The sequence below is a fragment of the Callithrix jacchus genome, chromosome X (assembly GCF_049354715.1).
Source record: "Callithrix jacchus isolate 240 chromosome X, calJac240_pri, whole genome shotgun sequence".
Lineage (NCBI taxonomy): Eukaryota > Metazoa > Chordata > Mammalia > Primates > Cebidae > Callithrix > Callithrix jacchus.
The window spans coordinates 100508554-100528092 of record NC_133524.1 but is presented as its reverse complement, the minus strand read 5'-3'; the positions used below and the strand labels follow the sequence as shown (position 1 = coordinate 100528092).

The window sequence follows — 19539 nt, the reverse complement described above, 5'->3', positions numbered from 1 at the left end:
TCCCATCAACCCATCAAACTACCCTTTTGCTCTTTCTTCCTATAATTCGTCGGCATCAGTCCCCTTGAACTCCCACTCTCCACTCTCCACAGCCCGACCAGAGTTCATCGTGGGCCCTGTGTTACTAATGCTCCTCTTTGATTTCTGAATTTGCAGATACAAAACACACACTCCAGGGTGAAATATCCCAGTGGATTTGGTTTCTGAAAAAGACATATCAAATTACTCAGTAGATATGCAAGGATAACTTTCGAAATTTATTTCTATGTCCTACTTGACAGAAAAGTTGGCACTTTAAAGCAAAACGATGAGCATAATGAGAATTCATTGACTGAGTGGGGTGTGGTGTTTTGGATCAGGTACACAGCTCTGTCTCTGGAAAACAACAGGGATCTGCAAAGCATCTTTGGTTTTCAGATTGTTGTGTGGACAGGTAGGAACACTTGTCGGCCTCCTGCAGAGGGATTTCATTGCAGCAGATTTCGTGGTGGTGTTTCTTGGTCTCCTGGCGAGGTGAGCATTTTTCTTCAACTATTTTCATAACATGTTTCCAACAGTCTGGAAAAACAGAAAACAACCAATCCCGGTGAGAGGACTTCTTGATTCTACATCCTTTCTCTTTGGATCCCAAGTGGAGCTCTGGAGGTGACCTTCTACCCGTACCCGTCTGCACTACTCAGGGAAGCTCTGGCTTCTATCCTGCTCTGCGCTCATTTCCATCTTGACCAAGCGGTCCTCCCCTCAAAGGTAGAATAATCTATGTGGCTGTGTGTTGGGTCCCCCTGGGGTGGTTATTTCCCACTTCTGAGGGACTCAAGAAAATTTTGATTCTTGTGATTTACCAGCTTTTCTTTCATGGTTTGGCTGAGTGTACCATCCTTGACAGGTTTCTGCATATAAACGAGAAGGGTTGTTTATGAGATGTTTCAAACTTTGTGGGAATCATTTAACAGAAATGACCACAGACTGAGCTTCAAGGCACAAAATAATAAATTCCTATGGGTGGCAATCCCAGCGTAGGTTTTCTTGTCCACATGCTCGGACTGCTGGAAATCTATTTAAATGAAAAGCAAAGAGAAAGCCACCAGCTGCTCTGAAATTCTGCAATACACTTATAGAAGAAAATGCTAAATATACAAAGACCTGGGACCCAGAAGAAAGCACAATGAAAAGCAGCCTATACTAACATTAACATGAATAAGCAAATCTCTGGAGGAAATAAGTGTCATCTTACTCCTCCTAAAGGCTGACCAAGCTCTGCATAACTTGATGCCAGGGGCAAGGAACATAGAATACCCCTAGCTTTGGATTCATATCCTTAAATCACCGTGGTTACAAACACTGAAAACTAAAACGTCAGGTAAAGAATCACAGCCCTGTCCCTTGAAACACCAGAGTGAATATCACAGGAAAGCGGTTGTGGGTACAGCCTCAGTCACGCCCCACACATTGGGACACTGACTGTTGCTCACTGCCTGCACCACTGGATACTAGGGCATCAGCTGTTTGCGTGGACTCTCCCTAAGCCCACTGACACAAACCTGGAACTAACGGAGGTTTCTGTTTAAAAAGAAATGAAAAGATTATCTGTCAGGGGAAAAAAAAAAAGAATGAACTGCAATAGTGATGTCAGAGTCGAGGCAGAGGGAAAATGAGCGGATTCCTCAAAGTTTTATTTAGGTATATGTACGGTGTAACTGGGCCTCATTTGCTTATTTACTTGGATTCGTGTTGGGAGAGATGTTGAAAACGTTTAGGAGGGTTACCTTGGTTCTTCTGTCAGCGTATTCACTTTTTCTGTTGCTGTAGGGCATATACTGAAGTTCTGGAATATTCCGCCATCCAGTCGCAGGAGAACGAGAGTGAAAAGGGTAAAGATCAGTGCATTGATAACATCACCATAAAGATAACCTAGAAAGAAAACTAATAAAAACGACCATTTAGGAAACTGAGGAAATGAAGCAGGATCGAGGAAAAACCCACTACTTTTCCTTGGAGCGAATGGCACTACAGATATATTGGAGTTGACAGTGTCTAGTACCGAGGGAGAAATGCTTGAAAAATCGCAGGATGCCACATGCCACATGCTACCCCCCCCGACACGATTTCGAAAGAACGCCACCCACCCCAACCTCCGCTGGGGTCCCCCCCCCTTGGGGAGCCACTGGTCTTTCCGTGGTGCTCACGGGCTCCTGAGGTAGCTCACTTGCTCCTGGTGTACCTGAGAACAGCCTTCGTGCCCTCGGACTCGGCCAGCCTGCCCATGTCCCCCGGCATCAGCAGGCACACGGCGATCTGGATCTCCCAGGCGGTGATGGTCACGTGCTTGACGGAGTGGGCCAGGCGACCAGCCTCGGAGCCGATGCGGTCAAGTATGTCGTGAACCATAGAATCCATGACACTCACGGCCTCCCGGGAAAGGCTGAGGCCCTGGTGAACCTGCTTCAGCACCAGGCGGAAATAGGTGGCGAAGCTGTCCCCATGGCAGTTGGCGTGGCACCTGCGGGGCCCTCGGCGCCCTCGCTTCCTCTGCTTGCTCTTCTTCTGGGCTGTTGTGGAGTTGGCCTCTTTGGGCTCCTGGGTGATCACTTGTTCCCCAGAGGAAGTTCTAGCCATGGCGGAGGCAGCGGCCATTAGATGGCAAGAAGAGGCAATGGCGGTTGTCGCCGGGGACAGACAATGGCGATTGTGAAGCGGGGACGCTTGGGTACGCAGCATGGCTCCACGTCAGGGGCCAACTTGACATCTGATTGGATCAAGTGGATGAAGTCACACAGGGACCCTGTCAGCAAACCTCCCTGCATCGAAGGTGACTGGATGGTTCCGTTGCTTGGCATCTTGTCAACCAATCACAGCGGGCGTCTGCCGGCCTAGGCGCCCCCTGTGGCCTACGTCGGAGGCACTTACACAGATGCCTCACCGGGAAAAAGCGCATCAGCCCTCCTCAGCTGATACATGACACACCCTGTGCACTTTGAAGGGTGTCACTGAAAACTCCCAAAGCTCAGCAATTTCAGCTCATGCTCCATGAAGAGAGACAGACCTCCTGAGCCCAAGGCCATTATGCGGATGCCAGAGGAACGACCGTGTCCACGTGTGGACCGGTTCTCACCCATCTCAGAATCTACTGTTATCCCTGGCTAAGCCACCCCGGCTTTAGCAGGAACTCCCCGATACGGCCGCCAAGGGCTCCTGGGCAGAAAAGGACCTGGCGGTCTGGCTGCTGTCTTCAGTTCTGATCACCATCTTCAGTGAATCTGGAGAACGAGGAATGGCCATACCACAGCCTCCAAGCCGAGAATAGAAACGGAAAGGTGCTTTCATTTAAAACATATAACCACACTCAACATTGACCAGGTTTAAACCCCCCCCCCCAAAAAAAGAAGAAAATAAAAAAAGGAAAACGAAACAGCAACCACAAATCACAACTCAGAAGCTGGAAATGGCTAATAAGTTTAAGAGATATTCGATATGAAATATCACCTTAAATCTCCTCGGAACTCCCTGAGGAAGAGAAATAGATTCCAAAAATGAAAACCACGTTCAATTTAGAAAGATAGCTTTCATGGCTCACGCCTGTAATCCCAGCACTTTGGGAGGCCAAGGCAGGCAGATCACGAGGTCAAGAGATGTAGACCATCCTGGCCAACATAGGGAAACCCCACCTCTACTAAAATACAAAAGAAAAATTAGCTGGGCCTGGTGGCGCACCTCTGTAGTCCCAGCCACGCGGGAGGCTGAGGCAGGAGAATCGCTTGAACCCGGGGGGCAGAGGTTGTACTCAGCCAAGATCACGCCACTATACTCCAGCCTAGTGCCTGGCGATAGAGCGAGACTCTGTCTCAGAAAAGGAAGATAGCCTGTGACAATATATGCGAAGACATGCCTTAAATGAATTTAAGTAAAAGTCAGTTGCAGGAAAAAACAACAAAAGCTTATTAAGAAAAACTGAAGAAATAAAGGTCATGAATGAACTGTCATTTCAAAGGTCAGGCTGGCAGGTGTATCTTTAACAGACTACTTGTTCTACTCCTGATAAATCGGTTCACGATTTAGAAGGACAGAAAGCCTCATGTTTGCTATTAGATAACATCCTATGTGGTAAGCTCCAAGACAGAAGCCTAGTAAAGGATTTCTGAACAGTCCCCTCTACAAACGATAATTTTATAAATCTGCTTGAACTCTTAGCAAGCCAATCCTTCTCTTAGTTTGGTACAAGGCAGAAGAAACTTGTACACAACAATCTCTGAATTCATATCAGTAAATCACCGTGAGTTTTTTGTTTTAAAATGACGCTGTCCCGGAAGCTGTCCCCGCCGCGGTTGGCATGGCGCCTCCGGGACCCTCGGTGCCCTCGCTTCTCCTGCCTCTGGGCCGTCGAGAGGCTGGCTTCTGTGGGTTCCTGGGTGCTCTGGTCTTCCTCAGAGGTTGGCTTAGAGGAAGGCTCAGCCATGGCGGAGGCAACGACAGCTAGATGGCAAGAACAGACGATGACAATTGGGCACCTGGGAAGGTTGGGGGCGGGGCATTTTGGAGTGGCCGCGGGTTCTATGTCACAGGCCAACTCGACATCTGGTTCGAAGAAGTGTTTCCCAAAGAGCCTGTCAGCAAACCTCACTGCCTTGAGGGTGATTGGATGATCCCGTTGCTTGGCATCATGTCAACCAATCACAGTGGGTGTCTGCCGGCCTAAGTGGCCCCTGTGGCCTACCTCAAAGTTACACAGATAGATGGCCCACAGGGCACATCAGCCATCCTCAGCTGATCTATGCCGCGCTGTGAGCATTTCCAAAGGGGTCACTGAAAACTCCCAAAGGTTAGCAATTTCAGCTCACGCTCCTTGGAAAGAGCTTGACCTCCTGAGCCCAAGTCCATTATGCGGGAGGAATGACTGTGGCCACGTGTGGACCGTTCTGAGACGGGTGCATCTCAGAATGTACTGCTATCCTGGGCTAAGCCAGCCTGGTTTGAGCAGGAACTCCCTAACATGGCTGCCGAGGGCTCATGGGCATAAAAGGGCCTGACGGTCTGGTTCCTCTCTTCAGTTGCGATCAACACCTTCAGTGAATGTGGATAACGAACAATGGCCAAACCACAGTCTCCAAGCAGACAACACAAACAACAATGGAGATGCTTGTAAAAGCATTTCCAATCCTTAAATGTGTATGAAATTTAAATCTCTTTTCTGAACAGTATTTTGATCCCCAAAAGACTCTGAATGTTACTGTTGGTGAATAAGCGATGTTGGGTGAAAAAAAAAACACTAGCCCAGTTCTCTAAGAAACCTTCTTATGGAGAAAAATTCAATCTATGAAATCGGAAATAAGTTAAACAAATACCCTTCAAGAATATATGATAATACATTCAGAAACATTTCTTAAATACATGAATGCAAAACATAAATCCCAGAAAGTGAACCAAACGAGGATTTAACGATTAAGAAGAATTGAAGACATGGAGATCACCAGGAAGGTACCATCCGAAATTCCAATGCTGCTTCCTCTCAGACTTTTAAGATCAGGTCACTTATTCCTAATAAGATTGTTCCCGGTTTACAGAGAAAAAAAAAATTTTTTTAACAGAATCTTGCTCTGTCACCCAGGCTGGAGTGCAGTGGCACGATCTCAGCTCACTTGCAATCTGTGTCTCCCGGGTTCAAGTGATGCTCCCACCTCAGCCTGCCGAGTAGCCTGGAGTAGAGGCACGTGCCACCACGTCCGGCTAACGTTTTAATTTTTTATTTTTTGAAAGACCGGGTTTTCTTTAGTTTCTCCAGCAGGGTTCCAAACTCTAGAATCACACGATCCTCCTGCCTAGGCCTCCCAAGGTGCTGGGAATATAGGCATATGAGCTAAAGTGCCCGGCAGACAAAATTTATTTCAAGAAAATATAAAGTAACATGCTGTTGATTCCCATTTCAGGATGCATACTAAAAAAAGAAAAATCTGAGCAGCTCATTTATAAACGTGGTTACAGAAATTGTACCTTAAATACTGTTAATTAAATCACGATACACACACACACACATAAGGGAAAATGTTTACTGCAATAAATAACCATTTAAAAACACCAAACAGAGACAAACATTGCTAATGGAACAAGGAGACCTCATACACTCTTTTCTCATCATTGCGTCTGTTATAGAATTCATTTAAATACATAACAGAAACCCACAGCGCAGAAATTGCTAAATCAGAAATTCATTGAACACATCTTTTTCAAGCTTCCTAGAAACTGAAGTAAGTACTCTAACGCGTTCACATTTGTCTAATTCTAATACTTTCCATTCTACAATCTTTTTCAACGCAGAGCCTAATGTCCTGTGAGTATGCATCACTTAGGGTGAAAGCATCCAATGAGAGCACCCAAACCCCACTCTCCCCTGGCTCAAGGAATGTATCTTCAGCCCTGGGCCTCAGCCATTGGCTCAAGATGGGAGCAGGTGACCTGACCTGATCCATTAAGTGCCCTCCTAGCTGTTCAGGCTTGCAAATTGAGGAGAAAATTAGTTTGTGCTTTTTGTCTACTTTATATTTCTTTGTTTGATTTTTTGCCTTATTGTAATTGTGGTGATTTCAGGATGCGAATCCAAAGCTGTGAGTAAGCACGTGTCCTGCCTCTTGCATCATACTGTGAAGAAAGGTTCTCTGAAAAGGAATCTGGAGGTAAGACACTATTCCTGCGAAGGGTGTGAAAAACCAGGGAGGTAGAGGCTTCAGTGTGAAGCAAAGGTGCAATTCCAGAGAACAAAAAGACGATATGGCTTTCATAGAGAAACTTCCCATCCAAGTTCCCAGTACAGTCCATTTATGCAAATACAGGATTCAGACTTAGGTCTGATTGGTTGACTCAGTTGAGCTCTGATCGGCCAGTACAACTGAGCCCTCATTGGCAGGGGCAGATGAGCTCTGGTTGGTTGGTTGGTTGGTTGGTTGATTCAGGTGAGCTCTGAGAGTTCCAAAGTTAGATAGTGCTGTGGATTTTTGGGAGATTCATAGTACATCTGTGAGCTCCAGTCAGCACATGGCAGCTTGGCTCTATTTTAAATTTAGGCTCAGCCACTGGGATCCTTCTTGAAAGACTGGCTCTTTTAGATTCACGTTTGTTCACAAGTTAAGGAAAATGATAGTGACCAATTAAGAAAGCTAGGATGAATCTCTCCCTTTTTCTTTTTTCAATTTGATTGTTGTGGGGGTTTTTTTCACTTTCAAGCACATGTATCTGACAAAATTAACCCACTATGGTAATTTGGGTCAATGAAAACACTTACTTCAGTACAAGGCTTTCTCCACACTGTGATTGGTCCTGATTCTTGACCCAATATAATGCTCTTCCTCTTTCATCATAGACTGTCACTCTGGAGTAAGGGGGAAGTGAGTGGGGGCACAAAGAAAAAGCTTTAAAAAGTGACTGTTTACTATTTCTCCTAATCCCAGCCATTTTCCCCAGCATAGTGACCATTTGTCCTGATTTCACCTGTTGTCCCTGAGTAATTCTTAATAGCATTGCTTTCATTCTGAAACATGTCCAAATTTAAGACTCTGTACTTCCCAGGGTAACTAGATCATGCAGGAAGTTGTGAGTGTCGTAGCGCTCAGGTATTTGTTGAATGAACATATAAATGAATAAACCTCTGTTAGATAAGACACTGGCCCCTGACAAACTATGAGATAATTGCTGAATTTGTGTGGCTAGTCCACACAGTCCTTCTGGATCTCTTGGGTACAGTCCCCTTTCCTGTACTGCACTTTAAAAAAAATTCTTTCTCTACAAAGCTGTCTGAGTCTCAGTGGAAAACCCACGAGAATGTTTGATTGTGTTTCCTCCATGGTCTGCTTGTCACATTGACTCCCCCCAGTAACCCTCTATAGTGTAGACATCTCAGCCTCAATTTTTTGCAGACAACACACAGGGTAACTAAGTAATGTGTCCAGTGATAACACAGCTGATAAATGGAAAAGCAAGGATTCAAATCCACACCAGTCTGAGTCCAGAACCCAAGTACTTGAACATTGTCCTCTGCCATCCTCTCTCATGTTGTAGTGGTGGCACCTTCAAGGCGTGGATACCTAGGGTAGACAGTCTGAGGGGATCCTCCCCTTCACAGCAAGGCTTTTCATAGCTTGATCTTTCCCCGAAGGCAATGTGATCAATTCAGAGGTGTAAAGGCAAAAGCATCAAGTTAGCCTTCCTGCAAAGGTATACAAGGAACATGATTTTCTCATGCAAACACGGGAGCTTTTTCAAGCAGCAGTTAGCAAATTCGACGATTCCTGTGCTCAATTCTATGTTGCAATAGCTGTCTGAAGCATATGCAAAGCCATTCCGTGTTGTACAACTGTGTCCAATACAGACGGACTCCAACTCGGGATGGTTCGACTTAAAATTATTTGACTTTATGATAGGCTTAACTGGACTTAATTCCATTGTAAGTTGGGGAGCATATGTTTACCTTGTTGCAAACTGGTGAGAGAAACAGTGGGAAGCAGGAAGTGGCAAAACTTTTCAGGTTAGGGTTCTACAGTCATTACCTGATGATCCACATTTAGCTCTGTGGTGGCCAATTTTATGTCTTGTCTAGTCTTCCCAAGCAGGGGGAGATTTTTTACCCAAATAAGCAAGGACAGAGATTTAGGTAACCTGACTTCATAGATTGCTATAACCCGACTTGGTTGGGTTTGTGGTCAAATTTTATTCTGAATGTTTCTGTGAAGGTGTTTTTGGGTAACATTAACATTTAAATCAAGGGATCTGAGTAAGAGAGACTGCCCTCCATAACGGCCTGAACGGAACAAAAAGACCGACTTCCCCCAAGCAAGAGTAAATTCTGCAGCAGACAGCCTTCACACTTGAACTGCAACATCGTTTGTCCCACGGGTCTTCGACCTCATGGACTTTAGACTTAAAGTGTAACGTCAGCTTGTACCTGAGACTCCAGGCTGCCAGCCCATCCTGCAGACTTAGGACTTGCCGGCCTCCATAATCACATGAATCAGTTTCTTAAAATAAATCTCTCTCGATAGATAGATGGATGAACGTGCTCTTGGTTTTATTTCTCTGGAAATCCCTAATACAAGCTTTCTGCACCAAAACGCTGCTGCAGAGACCGGAGTGGTGTTTACATCTGTAAAATATCCAGTTATATCTCAGACATGTTCATGATACCATTAATCTATACCTTTGCCTTTAATTAGTGGCTACCCAGTAATGTCAGTATTTTTTCCTGGCTCTTTAGTGATGTCTCTTCACCATTTGATATGACTGTGGACAAAAACATATTCAGTTCAATGGCAAAGTCAAGGACTTAAGTACAATTTTGATTACTGAAAATCACAATCCCTTAAACATTGGTAGAGTCCACGTGGCACATATTAAGCGGAAGATTGAATGAACTTACCCCACTTCTGACCTTGCCAGTTTATTTCACTCCCTTTCATTACCACCTATATAGCTGACACTCATATTGGTTAATGTCAATTAAACCAGGGGTTGCTGTAGTAATAAAGAGTCACACGAGTGAACGGTGATTGTGCCAGGCATTGTTCTAAGTGCTTTACAGGGAACACTTCAACTACCTTTCAGAACATCTCTTGAGCAAGTGACACTTGCTCAAGTTCAAATAGGTAGAATATTATCAAGGTAATAATCAAACATATTTCTACACATTTAAGATGCCAAAGCCAAGATATTCTTATTAGGTATGAACATGCATTGATTAAACTCTAAGAATGTTTTTAAAACTCACTGGCCCGTACCGTTTCATGGGAATTTTAAGCCATGATACTGAATGAGACATTTTTATCCTTTGTAAAGATGAATCAGGCATGAAATTTTATTTGGCTGCTTTTCCTCTTTTCACTTTCAGCATGTTTTCTTTCCGACATTTCATCCTTTTCTGTTCTTAGTAATTAAGGTCGTATCTGCCTGTGTACACGGACAGAATAAAGGTGTAAAGCCGTTGACAAGTGATTTTCAAAGGATGTAGATGCATAAAGGAAGACAATCATTTAACTTTAGACTTTTACTTCCCCTATAAATGCAACTGCTACAACAAAGCCCTAGTACTGCCAGTTTTGTAGATAATAGATGAATTCAGGGACCTAAATCTCAATCTTTGCTCATTTGGAAAAAAAAGTCTAACCCTGATTGAAAAGACAAGGAAACTCAGTGACTAGAAGAGCACCCCAACATTAAGTAATTGAGAAGCATGGGGCAAAACTACTGCGGATGAGCAACTGCCGTTTTTCCCATCTCGTTTCTGTAGGAATATCAGTTAGTAATTACATGTCTTTCACCTCCTACCATGCACTTCTCATCTGCTCCAACTCAGTTTAACACTGACAGGGTGCATACCAAGTCTTTAATGAAACGGACAACTACCAGATGCAACCGACTATGGGTTATTGTTCAACCCCAGGTCACCCGACAACCTTCATGCTTTCCTTTGAGCTGCACTAGTTTGCAAATGAAGAAGTTGCTGAATCTATCATAGATGGATACCATCTTTATCAAATGTGCAAATGACAACACAGAAAGGGGAGCAAATGTGTTGGATGACCGGATCATTATCAGGATTCAGAGATCTGATAATGAGCAAATCTGAGCATATCTGCAACCAGGATGGTTTCCCATCTATGAAATTTGGGTCTGAAGGATCTTAGAAGAGTCAGCTGCAGAAGACTTGGAAGTATAGGGGCAGCACACAACAGCTGACTTCAAATTCTAGAGGATGGATTAACTACCCTCTCTAGGTCTCCAGCACACAATCCCAGGACTATTGGATAGAAATTACAGGGAGGCAGGTTTGGGCACAATGTAAGCAGCGTATCACTGCAAGGGGCTGAGCCACTCTGCTGGACAATAGCCTCAGGCAGGAGCTAAGGTATTGGTGACTAACATGGTTACCCTCAAGGCTCAAATCCTCTGGCTACACTAAGCCCTGTGACTGTGTCACCTCATTGGCAGTTGATCCAAGTTGACCCACCTACTGTTTTGCTTTTGAAAACTTTAAGCTATAGCAGAGAAAACAGCTCCCACTTCATGTAACCCAAGTGATTATTTAAGAATGTGAGCCCTTAGAAAGGGGGAGGTAAGATAATACTTGAGGTTGCAAATAGGTATAATCTATCTTTGTAGGAAGATATGTACATTAATAGATCACAATTCTGGATGCCTAATACTTCTATTTGGTGGGATTATAGGTGATTCATTTTTATACACGTGATTAAAGTAGGTTGGGCATGGTGGCTCATGCCTATCATCCCAGCACTTTGGGAGGCTGAGGCAGGCAGATTGCTTCAGCCCAGGAGTTCAAGACCAGCCTGGGCATAGCGAGACCTCACCTCTACTAATAATCAAAAAGATTAGCTGGGTGTGGTGGAAGGTGCCTGTTGTCCCAGGTACTAGGGAGGCTGAGGTGGGAGGATTGCTTGAGCCCAGGAGGTCAAGGCTGCAGTGAGCTGTGATTGCACCACTGCACTCCAACCTGGGCGACAGAGCAAAACCCTGTCCCATAAAAATAAAATAATAATTTTTAAAAAGGGATAAAAGTATTGTTTAAAGGGAGGAATTGAAATGCATGCATTTATACATATTCCTTATTGTATTAGCATAGACTAAGTGACTTAACAGAAATGTACTTGCTCACAATTCTAGATTCTAGAAATCTCAAGTTGACGTCCAGCAAGGTCAGGTTCTGGTGAGGGCTCCCTTCTTGGCACATAGACAGCCACCTTTCTGTGTCCTCACATGTTGGAGACTGGTCTGTCTCTTCTTATAAAGCCACAGTCCTGTTGGATTGAGACCTAACTGTTATCACTTCATAACCTAAATTACTTCTGAAACAACCTATCTCCAGATACAATCACACTAGGGATTAGGGCTTCAAAACATGAATCAGGTGGTCACAGGTGACAAAGTTCCGTTCATAGCATTTTTGCTCACCGTGAATAGCAGAAACGTTTACTTCATAAAACAGCAAATTCTGTTCAGTAGAAAAACTGTATCAGAAGTTCAGTGTTACAGGTCACTAGAAAATGTGATGTGCTTAATATGGTGCTTGTTAGCAAGTGCCTCCTGTCCCTTTCTCCATCCAACTTCAGTCTTGGATATTAACTCCCATTAAGCTGAAAAAGGTTCCAGAAGGCAAGAGAGCCCCCAGCTTGAACTCCAGCCCTTATTCAGCTTGAACAGATCACATGAGACCCTGTGTCTTCATTTCTTTGTTCTGAGATACGGAGGTTAGTCCACATGACCTTCTCTCCCAAGGTTCTGTAACTCTGTGGTTCCAACTCTAAAGAAAGAGCACCTAGCATCCCCAGGTCAGGACTCACTGGGCCTGGACAGAATTGATTATTTCCCCCCATGAATAATCTGCTAACAATTTTCCTTCAACCATTTTGTTTGGCTGAAAAGGTAGCCTTATGTACTTTTCATTCCTTAGAATACTACCGGGAATGAACTACAAGAGTCACAGGATAATGATCATATTTATTATTTTATTGCTACATCGGAGGTGAAAATAAACTGTAAGATGCTGCCAAAGGATGCAACTTCATGAAGACTATGAAACAACTGAGGCACCCATTGTAGAAGGTTAAAATTGGCTTATCCTGTATGAGGTGGAAGGACTACACATACAACTGTCATCAATGGCAAGATTATTGACGGCATCTGCCATTTGGAATTTACATACCAATGGGAAGTTTAGAAAGGAACTTAAGGAAACATTCACTACCCCAGACCTCTTAGCCAGGAAATATAGGTGAGAAGAAATCAGAAGATGCCTGGAATCTCTACAAACACATAGGTTTACCAAAAAAACAAGCCTAAAACCAAGACCGTCAGGAAATGTTGAAATCTGCTCTTGAGAGGAGATCCCCATTTTATGATGTTCGGACACAGTCTTTCTCCTGCTGGATAGCTAGGGGGGAAAAGAAACAAAAAATTACAAAAGTCTTTTCCTAAGTTCAGCTTCTTCCAAAAGAACTCTTTGTAAGTCATTGAAGGCTGCCATACATGCTTTAAATTTGGAATGCCAAGGCATTAACCACGAAACTCACAGTGTGGTGTGTGCATGCATGTATGTGCACACTAACCACCTGAACTACCAATTAGAAACTACATCAACTGTAAGATTTGTTTTTCCAAATGCTGTTGCCATTTTTTTTTTCAGATTATTCAAGACCGAGGAGTAATCGGAGAACTTTCTTCAGATTTATTTATCGCTATATAGTCGGGAAAGTGTACACTTTCAGATAATTTTAACTAATGTTGCAACTTTCAAACAAAACTGATATAACAAAAGGGGCCTCTCAGCTTTTGTGAATATGCTTAGAGTTTTTCCATCAGGCTGTAACTCCAAAGGGCAGAACCGATCTCTCGAATCTGAGAGATTTGAGTATACCCAGAAGTACATTTGTTATCTCACCTTATCTTGTCATCATATATAGAAGGCCAAAACTACAGATTCTACAGGGTTCTTTAAGGATGATATTATGGACTAAAATTTCTAAATGTAGAAAAATACCAAATACCCCAAAGTGGACAAAATCTAAATGTCTTTTAGTGCTACATCCAATATTGCAAGATTGGTTTTAATGTGGTTTTTAATCATTTTCAAACAAGAAACTAGTTTTTTATTGCCCCATCACTACTAGGCCCATCATGTGCAAACCAGAAGAAAACTATTTGATAGTTTTACCCATTGCATTAAATACCATGGTGCTCTAATTATTGCTTACTTTGTGGCAAAAATTTACTAGAAGATTTACCGAACCTGTTAACTTTCTCCAATGTTTATTTCTACTAGAAACCCCCATGACTTACTTTCCTTTGAGGGAAGAGTATTTTTTTCTTCAGTATTAGTTTTCTTCAGTTTGGACCTGTCAAACTTCTCCACTTCCGACAAGTCTGGTTTATCACTCATCTTGACTAGAAGATAGACCGAAAAGAAAAAAAAAAAAAATTGTTACTTTTATCTTTTTGAGACAGGGTCTCACTCTCTCGCCCCGACTGGCCTGTAGTGGCACAATACCGGCTCGCTGCAACCTCCGCCTCCTGGGTTCAAGCAATTCCTCTGCCTCAGCCTCCCAAGTAGCTGGGATTACAAACAAGCGTGCACCACCATGCCCAGCTAATTTTTGTATTTTTAGTAGAGACAGGGGTCTCACCATGTTGGCCAGGCTGGTCTCAAACTCCTGGCCTGACGTGATCAGCCCGTCTCGGCCTCCCAAAGTGCTGGGATTACAGGAGTGAGCCACTGCGCCCTGCCAGAAAAAAAGATTTTTAAGAAAACTCACCTGGCAGAACTATCTTTGGACTAAGGGGTCACAAGCAAAAATTTTCACGTTTCCTATCAATGTGTATTCTACCTGCTCATTTTCAACAGAACAAACAACAACAGATCTTAGAAAAGACATCTTTTTGTTAGTATAATTTAAACTCCACAGCATTAGCCATTTCTGATAGGCAGTAAATGCCATTGGATCAGAACGCCCCAGAAACCAAGATGCTCTAGAAACGCAGAGCCAATAGGTCTTACTCTTAAAATCACAGCAAGGGTAAAATGGAGGTAATAGAAGCATAAGACCAGACAGGAATAGAAGGGAAAAAAAAGTCTGGCTTTAACCAGGTAATGATTTTGTAACAGGAGATAGCACTATTTGAGCATCTTCGCTTTCTATTACTTTGGGGTTTTGGCATTTTTCTTGGGACATGGAGAGCAGCACACAACAAAGTGGCATAAGTTGTACTAATTTATTTCTATTTTAAATCCCCAAAGAAGACAGTACATTAAGACACTACAACACACGTGTCATAGCTCCTTGTGGCACCGGTTTGTAAACGCTATCAAAAGGGACAGTTAACTAGGATCAGACCCAGGACTACAGCAAAATGGAATAAACCAAACATAAGTGGGTCTTCTTTCACCATCTTTTCTCTGCAGAGAGAGATGCAAGGAGATGAGGCTCAGAGGTGCGTGACTGTGGACCTGACCGAATGCCTGGTGCCCTGTGAGCGTCCGGAGTCTGTCCAGAAGAGACAATAGGATATCCCGGAAATCGCCAGGCAGAGCTCGGGTGCGCGAGCCCGGCCCCACCCTGGGGGAGTAAGACACTTCGTCTAGTGCCCGGGGTAGAATGGAGAGGCCCCCAAGCAGCCAGAAGTGCCGAACGTGCCTCCATTCCGTCGAGGTTACCCTAAGGCCCTACTCTGCCGAGCGATCAGACTCCAAGCTCGGCGCTGGGAAATGGAACTAACAAATAAATAACAGCGGGGCCGGGCGCAGAGGCCAGTCTGTCAGGAGCAGTTGGCATACTTTTTCAAGTAACTATTAGCGTTGTCGGGCGCCCAGCCCAACGGCCATGGGAGGAGAGGGAACGAGGGCCCAGCCCCAGAGGGCCCATTCCTGGCGGCCCCCAAACTCCGCATCCTCTAAGCCTCCGAGCCGCAGCTACCGCGGACGGGCCGCTTTAGGGGTTCGTCCCCCCTCCCCTTCCCGGGGCCTTATTTTCAGGGGCCGGCCCCCCGGGAGGGCTCCGCGTCGCGCGCAGAGGGCGGCGCCGGGGGGAAGACAAAGGCGCGGGCGGACTCGCCGGGCCGGGCGGCGGTGCAGACGCGAAGCGCCAGCCCCAACCCGGCCGCTCTGGCTCCCGAAGGCGCGGCATCCCCACCTCGCGACCCCCACGCCTTCCCGTCCCCATGGTCCTCTGGCTCCGTGAGGCCGCACGTCCTCACCTGAAGGGTCGAAGGCTCGGGAAAGGCCGTCCGCGGGGCTGAGACCGAGGCTGGCTCCAGACTAGGTTAGCGTTCCCGCGCAGAGCCCCGCACTGCTAAGCCGGGTAGCAGCCCCGCCTCAGCCCTCTCTCATTGGCCGAGGGTTTCCGGGCTCATCTCCTTCCGCTCTTCCGCTGGGGCCTCCAGAGCCTGCGCCCACCGTCTCCTCGACCATCAGAAGCTTCGTGACGTCAGAGCAGACCCCGCCCACCCAGGCCCCACCTCCCAGGCCTCTCCCACTTTTAGTCCTGAAGGTCCACATTCCCTTCATCCCAACAGAGGCTTCTGCAGTAAGCAGATGCATCTCGCCCGGTGTGCTTAGAACATCTCGAACACGAAGGTCCAAGCTGAATAACCAGCATTTAGGCTCTCTTGGCTTTTTATAGCCACTGGGGCCTAAGGACACTATGACAACCTAACAGTAGGTTGGGAGTGGGGCTTGGTGTTTTCTGCTCTAATCTTTGGCCAGGTCGTCGAGTAAGGGTTCTCGTGGTGAGGATGGGTGCTTCAGGGCCATTCAACTGGTCATTTCTGTGACATAGTACTCTCCTATGAAATGTAAAAGTCACATTTGTAACTTTCTCGGCCACTGAACATGATAACAGTCAGTTCATAATCACAGAACAACTGAGGGTATTCACCTTTATATCCCCAATCCCTAGGACTCTGGCCCACGTGATACATGGGTTGTGGAGCTGTCTGTCTATACATTGATGTAATAAATCTGTGACAAAGGAATTTTCGGACAGTAGCACCACCCACTGTCTGTTGGAAGAGAAAATTGAGGATCTGGTATTTACTTGAAAGGACTAAGTGTTCAACATCATCTTCTGGATACTCACCCAGAAACTTAGACTGTTAATGTAAGATGGAGGTAGAACTATGTCTTTAGCTTGCATCCCATGTACAGTGACATAGATCTATATAAATCAGAAATGATTCCACAAGGATTTCTCAAGCCTTCCCCACTTCATTCCCCTTTTCTTCGCTCTTGTAGCACTTTCTATTAATTTGAGAATTGTATATGTTTGTTGGAGAAACTTTTAAAACACGAAGGCATACTCATTCAACAAACAATATTCATTGACTACTTACAATGTCCCTGGCATTAAATATAATAAACACCAGTGTTTCAACTACTCAAATTTCAATGTTGTTAACATTTAGGTATATTTACTTTGTCTTTCTTTTAAGGAATGAAAACTTTACAGAAAAAAAAAATTGAGTTTTCCCTGACTTCTACTCCCTTTCCATTCCCCCTCCCACTTCTCCAGGGGTAGTCCTGTCCTGAATGTGACGTGTAGCTTTCAGTGTATTTTTTTAAATTTTAAGTTCAGGGGTACATGTGCAGGTTCGTTACATAGGTAAACAGTGTTATGGGCGTTTGTTGTACAGATTATTTCATCACCCAGATAGTCAGCCTAGTACCCATTAGATATTTTTACTGATCCTCTCCATCTTCCCACCCTCCACCCTCTGACAGGTCCCACTGTGTGTTGTTTCCCTCTGTATCCATGTGTTCTCGTAATTTAGCCCCTACTTACAAGTGAGAACATGCGGTATTTAGTTTTCTGTTCCTGCATTAGTTTGCTAAGGATAATGGCTTCCACCTCCATCCATGTCCCTGCAAAGGACATGATCTCTTTCTTTTTTATGTCTGCATAGTATTCCATACTGTATATATACCACATTTTCATTTATCCAGTCTATCACTGATGGGCATTTAGATTGATTCCATGTCTTTACTATTGTGAATAGTGTTCCAATGAACATACCTGTGCATGTGTCTTTATAACAGAACAATTTCTATTCTATCTGGTATATACCTAGCAATGGGATTGCTGGGTCAAATGGTATTTCTGCCTTTAGGTCTTTGAGGAATTGTCACACTGTCTTTCACAATGGCTGAACCAATTTATACTTCCAGTAACAGTGTACAAGCATACCTTTTTCTCCACAACCTTGACAGCATCTGTTATTTTTTGACTTTTTAATAATAATATGACTTTTGACTTTTTAATAATAGCCATTCTGACTGGTGCGAGATCAAAAGCCTTGTGCTTTTGATTTGCATTTCGCTAATGATCAGTGATGTTGAGCTTTTTTTTATGTGATTGTTGGCCACATGTATGTCTTCTATTGAAAAGTGTGTGTTAGGCCTCAGAAATAAAGACACATATCTACAACCATCTGATCTTTGACAAACCTGACAAAAACAAGCAACGGGGAAAGGATTCCCTGTTTAATAAATGATGTTGGGAAAACTGGCTAGCCATATGCAGAAAGCTGAAACTGGATCCCTTCTTTACACCTTATACAATAATTTACTCCAGATGGATTAAAGATTTAAACATAAGACATAACACCAAAATACCTTGGAATACAACTCACAAGGAACGTAAGGGACCTCTTCAAGGAGAACTACAAACCACTGCTCAACGAAATCAGAGAGGACACAAACAGATGGAGAAACATTCCATGTTCATGGTTAGGAAGAATTAATATCGTGAAAATGGCTATACTGCCCAAAGTAATTTACAGAATCAACGCTATCCCCATCAAGCTACCATTGACTTTCTTCACAGAACTGGAAAAAACCACCATGAACTTCATATGGAACCAAAAGAGAGCCCGCATAGCCAAGTCAATTCTAAGCAAAAAGAACACAGCGGGGGCATCACACTACCGGATTTCAAACTATACTACAAGGCTACAGTAATCAAAACAGCATGGTACTGGTACCAAAACAGAGATATAGACCAATGGAACAAAACAGAGGCACCGGAGGCAACACAACATACCTACAACTATACAATCTTTGATAAACCTGACAAAAACAAGCAAGGGGGAAAGGATTCCCTGTTCAACAAATGGTGTTGGGAAAACTGGCTAGCCACGTGCAGAAAGCAGAAACTGGACCCCTTCCTGACACCTTACACTAAAATTAACTCCAGATGGATTAAAGACTTAAACATAAGACCTGGCACCATAAAAACCCTAGAAGGAAATCTAGGCAAAACTATCCAGGACATAGGAGTAGGCAAGGACTTCATGAACAAAACACCAAAAGCATTGGCAACAAAAGCCAAAATAGACAAATGGGACCTAATCAAACTCCACAGCTTCTGCACGGCAAAAGAAACAGTCACTAGAGTGGATCGGCAACCAACAGAATGGGAAAAAATTTTTGCAGTTTACCCATCTGACAAAGGGCTGATATCCAGAATTTACAAAGAACTCAAATGGATTTACAGGAAAAAAACAAACAAGCCCATTCAAAAGTGGGCACAGGATATGAACAGACACTTTACGAAAGAAGACATATATGAGGCCAACAATGATATGAAAAAATGCTCATCATCACTGGTCATCAGAGAGATGCAAATCAAAACCACGTTGAGATACCATCTCACGCCAGTTAGAATGGCGGTCATTAATAAATCTGGAGACAACAGATGCTGGAGAGGATGTGGAGAAAAAGGAACACTTTTACACTGTTGGTGGGAGTGTAAATTAGTTCAACCATTGTGGAAGACAGTGTGGCGATTCCTCAAGGCCTTAGAAATAGAAATTCCATTTGACCCAGCAATCCCATTCCCATTACTGGGTATATATCCAAAAGACTATAAATCGTTCTACTATAAGGACACATGTACACGAATGTTCATTGCAGCACTCTTTACAATAGCAAAGACCTGGAATCAACCCAAATGCCCATTGATAATAGACTGGATTGGAAAAATGTGGCACATATACACCATG

The 19539-nt window shown here is 44.1% G+C and overlaps 2 protein-coding genes across 11 annotated transcripts; both read right to left on the bottom strand.

The window, feature by feature from the left end:
• Positions 1 to 236: 236 nt before the first annotated feature.
• Positions 237 to 12922, bottom strand: LOC128930635 (histone H2B type W-T-like). Of its 7 annotated transcripts, XR_013531640.1 has the most exons (8): positions 11648 to 12922; positions 9756 to 9924; positions 8070 to 9124; positions 7271 to 7357; positions 2222 to 4470; positions 1767 to 1825; positions 843 to 890; positions 237 to 558 (listed from the first exon to the last, which is right to left on the bottom strand). XR_013531640.1 is itself a non-coding variant. In XM_078363339.1 (5 exons), the coding sequence occupies exons 3-4, from the start codon at positions 2716 to 2718 to the stop codon at positions 1789 to 1791; spliced, it is 534 nt and encodes a 177-aa protein (XP_078219465.1). In that variant the 5' UTR covers positions 2719 to 8191; positions 8927 to 9924; positions 11648 to 12922; the 3' UTR covers positions 237 to 558; positions 1767 to 1788. The 7 variants fall into 7 exon arrangements, 1 of the variants encoding a protein (XP_078219465.1); XR_013531638.1 differs by having other exon boundaries at positions 7271 to 8191; positions 8927 to 9924; XR_013531639.1 differs by having other exon boundaries at positions 2222 to 7357.
• On the bottom strand, positions 12478 to 15970 carry LOC144581098 (thymosin beta-15A-like). 4 transcript variants are annotated; one of them, XM_078363348.1, is made up of 4 exons: positions 15739 to 15970; positions 14172 to 14267; positions 13828 to 13932; positions 12478 to 12922 (listed from the first exon to the last, which is right to left on the bottom strand). In XM_078363348.1, the coding sequence occupies exons 3-4, from the start codon at positions 13925 to 13927 to the stop codon at positions 12885 to 12887; spliced, it is 138 nt and encodes a 45-aa protein (XP_078219474.1). In that variant the 5' UTR covers positions 13928 to 13932; positions 14172 to 14267; positions 15739 to 15970; the 3' UTR covers positions 12478 to 12884. The 4 variants fall into 4 exon arrangements, with proteins under 4 accessions (XP_078219474.1, XP_078219475.1, XP_078219476.1 ...); XM_078363349.1 differs by having other exon boundaries at positions 15320 to 15835; XM_078363350.1 differs by lacking the exon at positions 15739 to 15970 and adding an exon at positions 14932 to 15052.
• Between the last annotated feature and the right edge of the window lie 3569 nt (positions 15971 to 19539).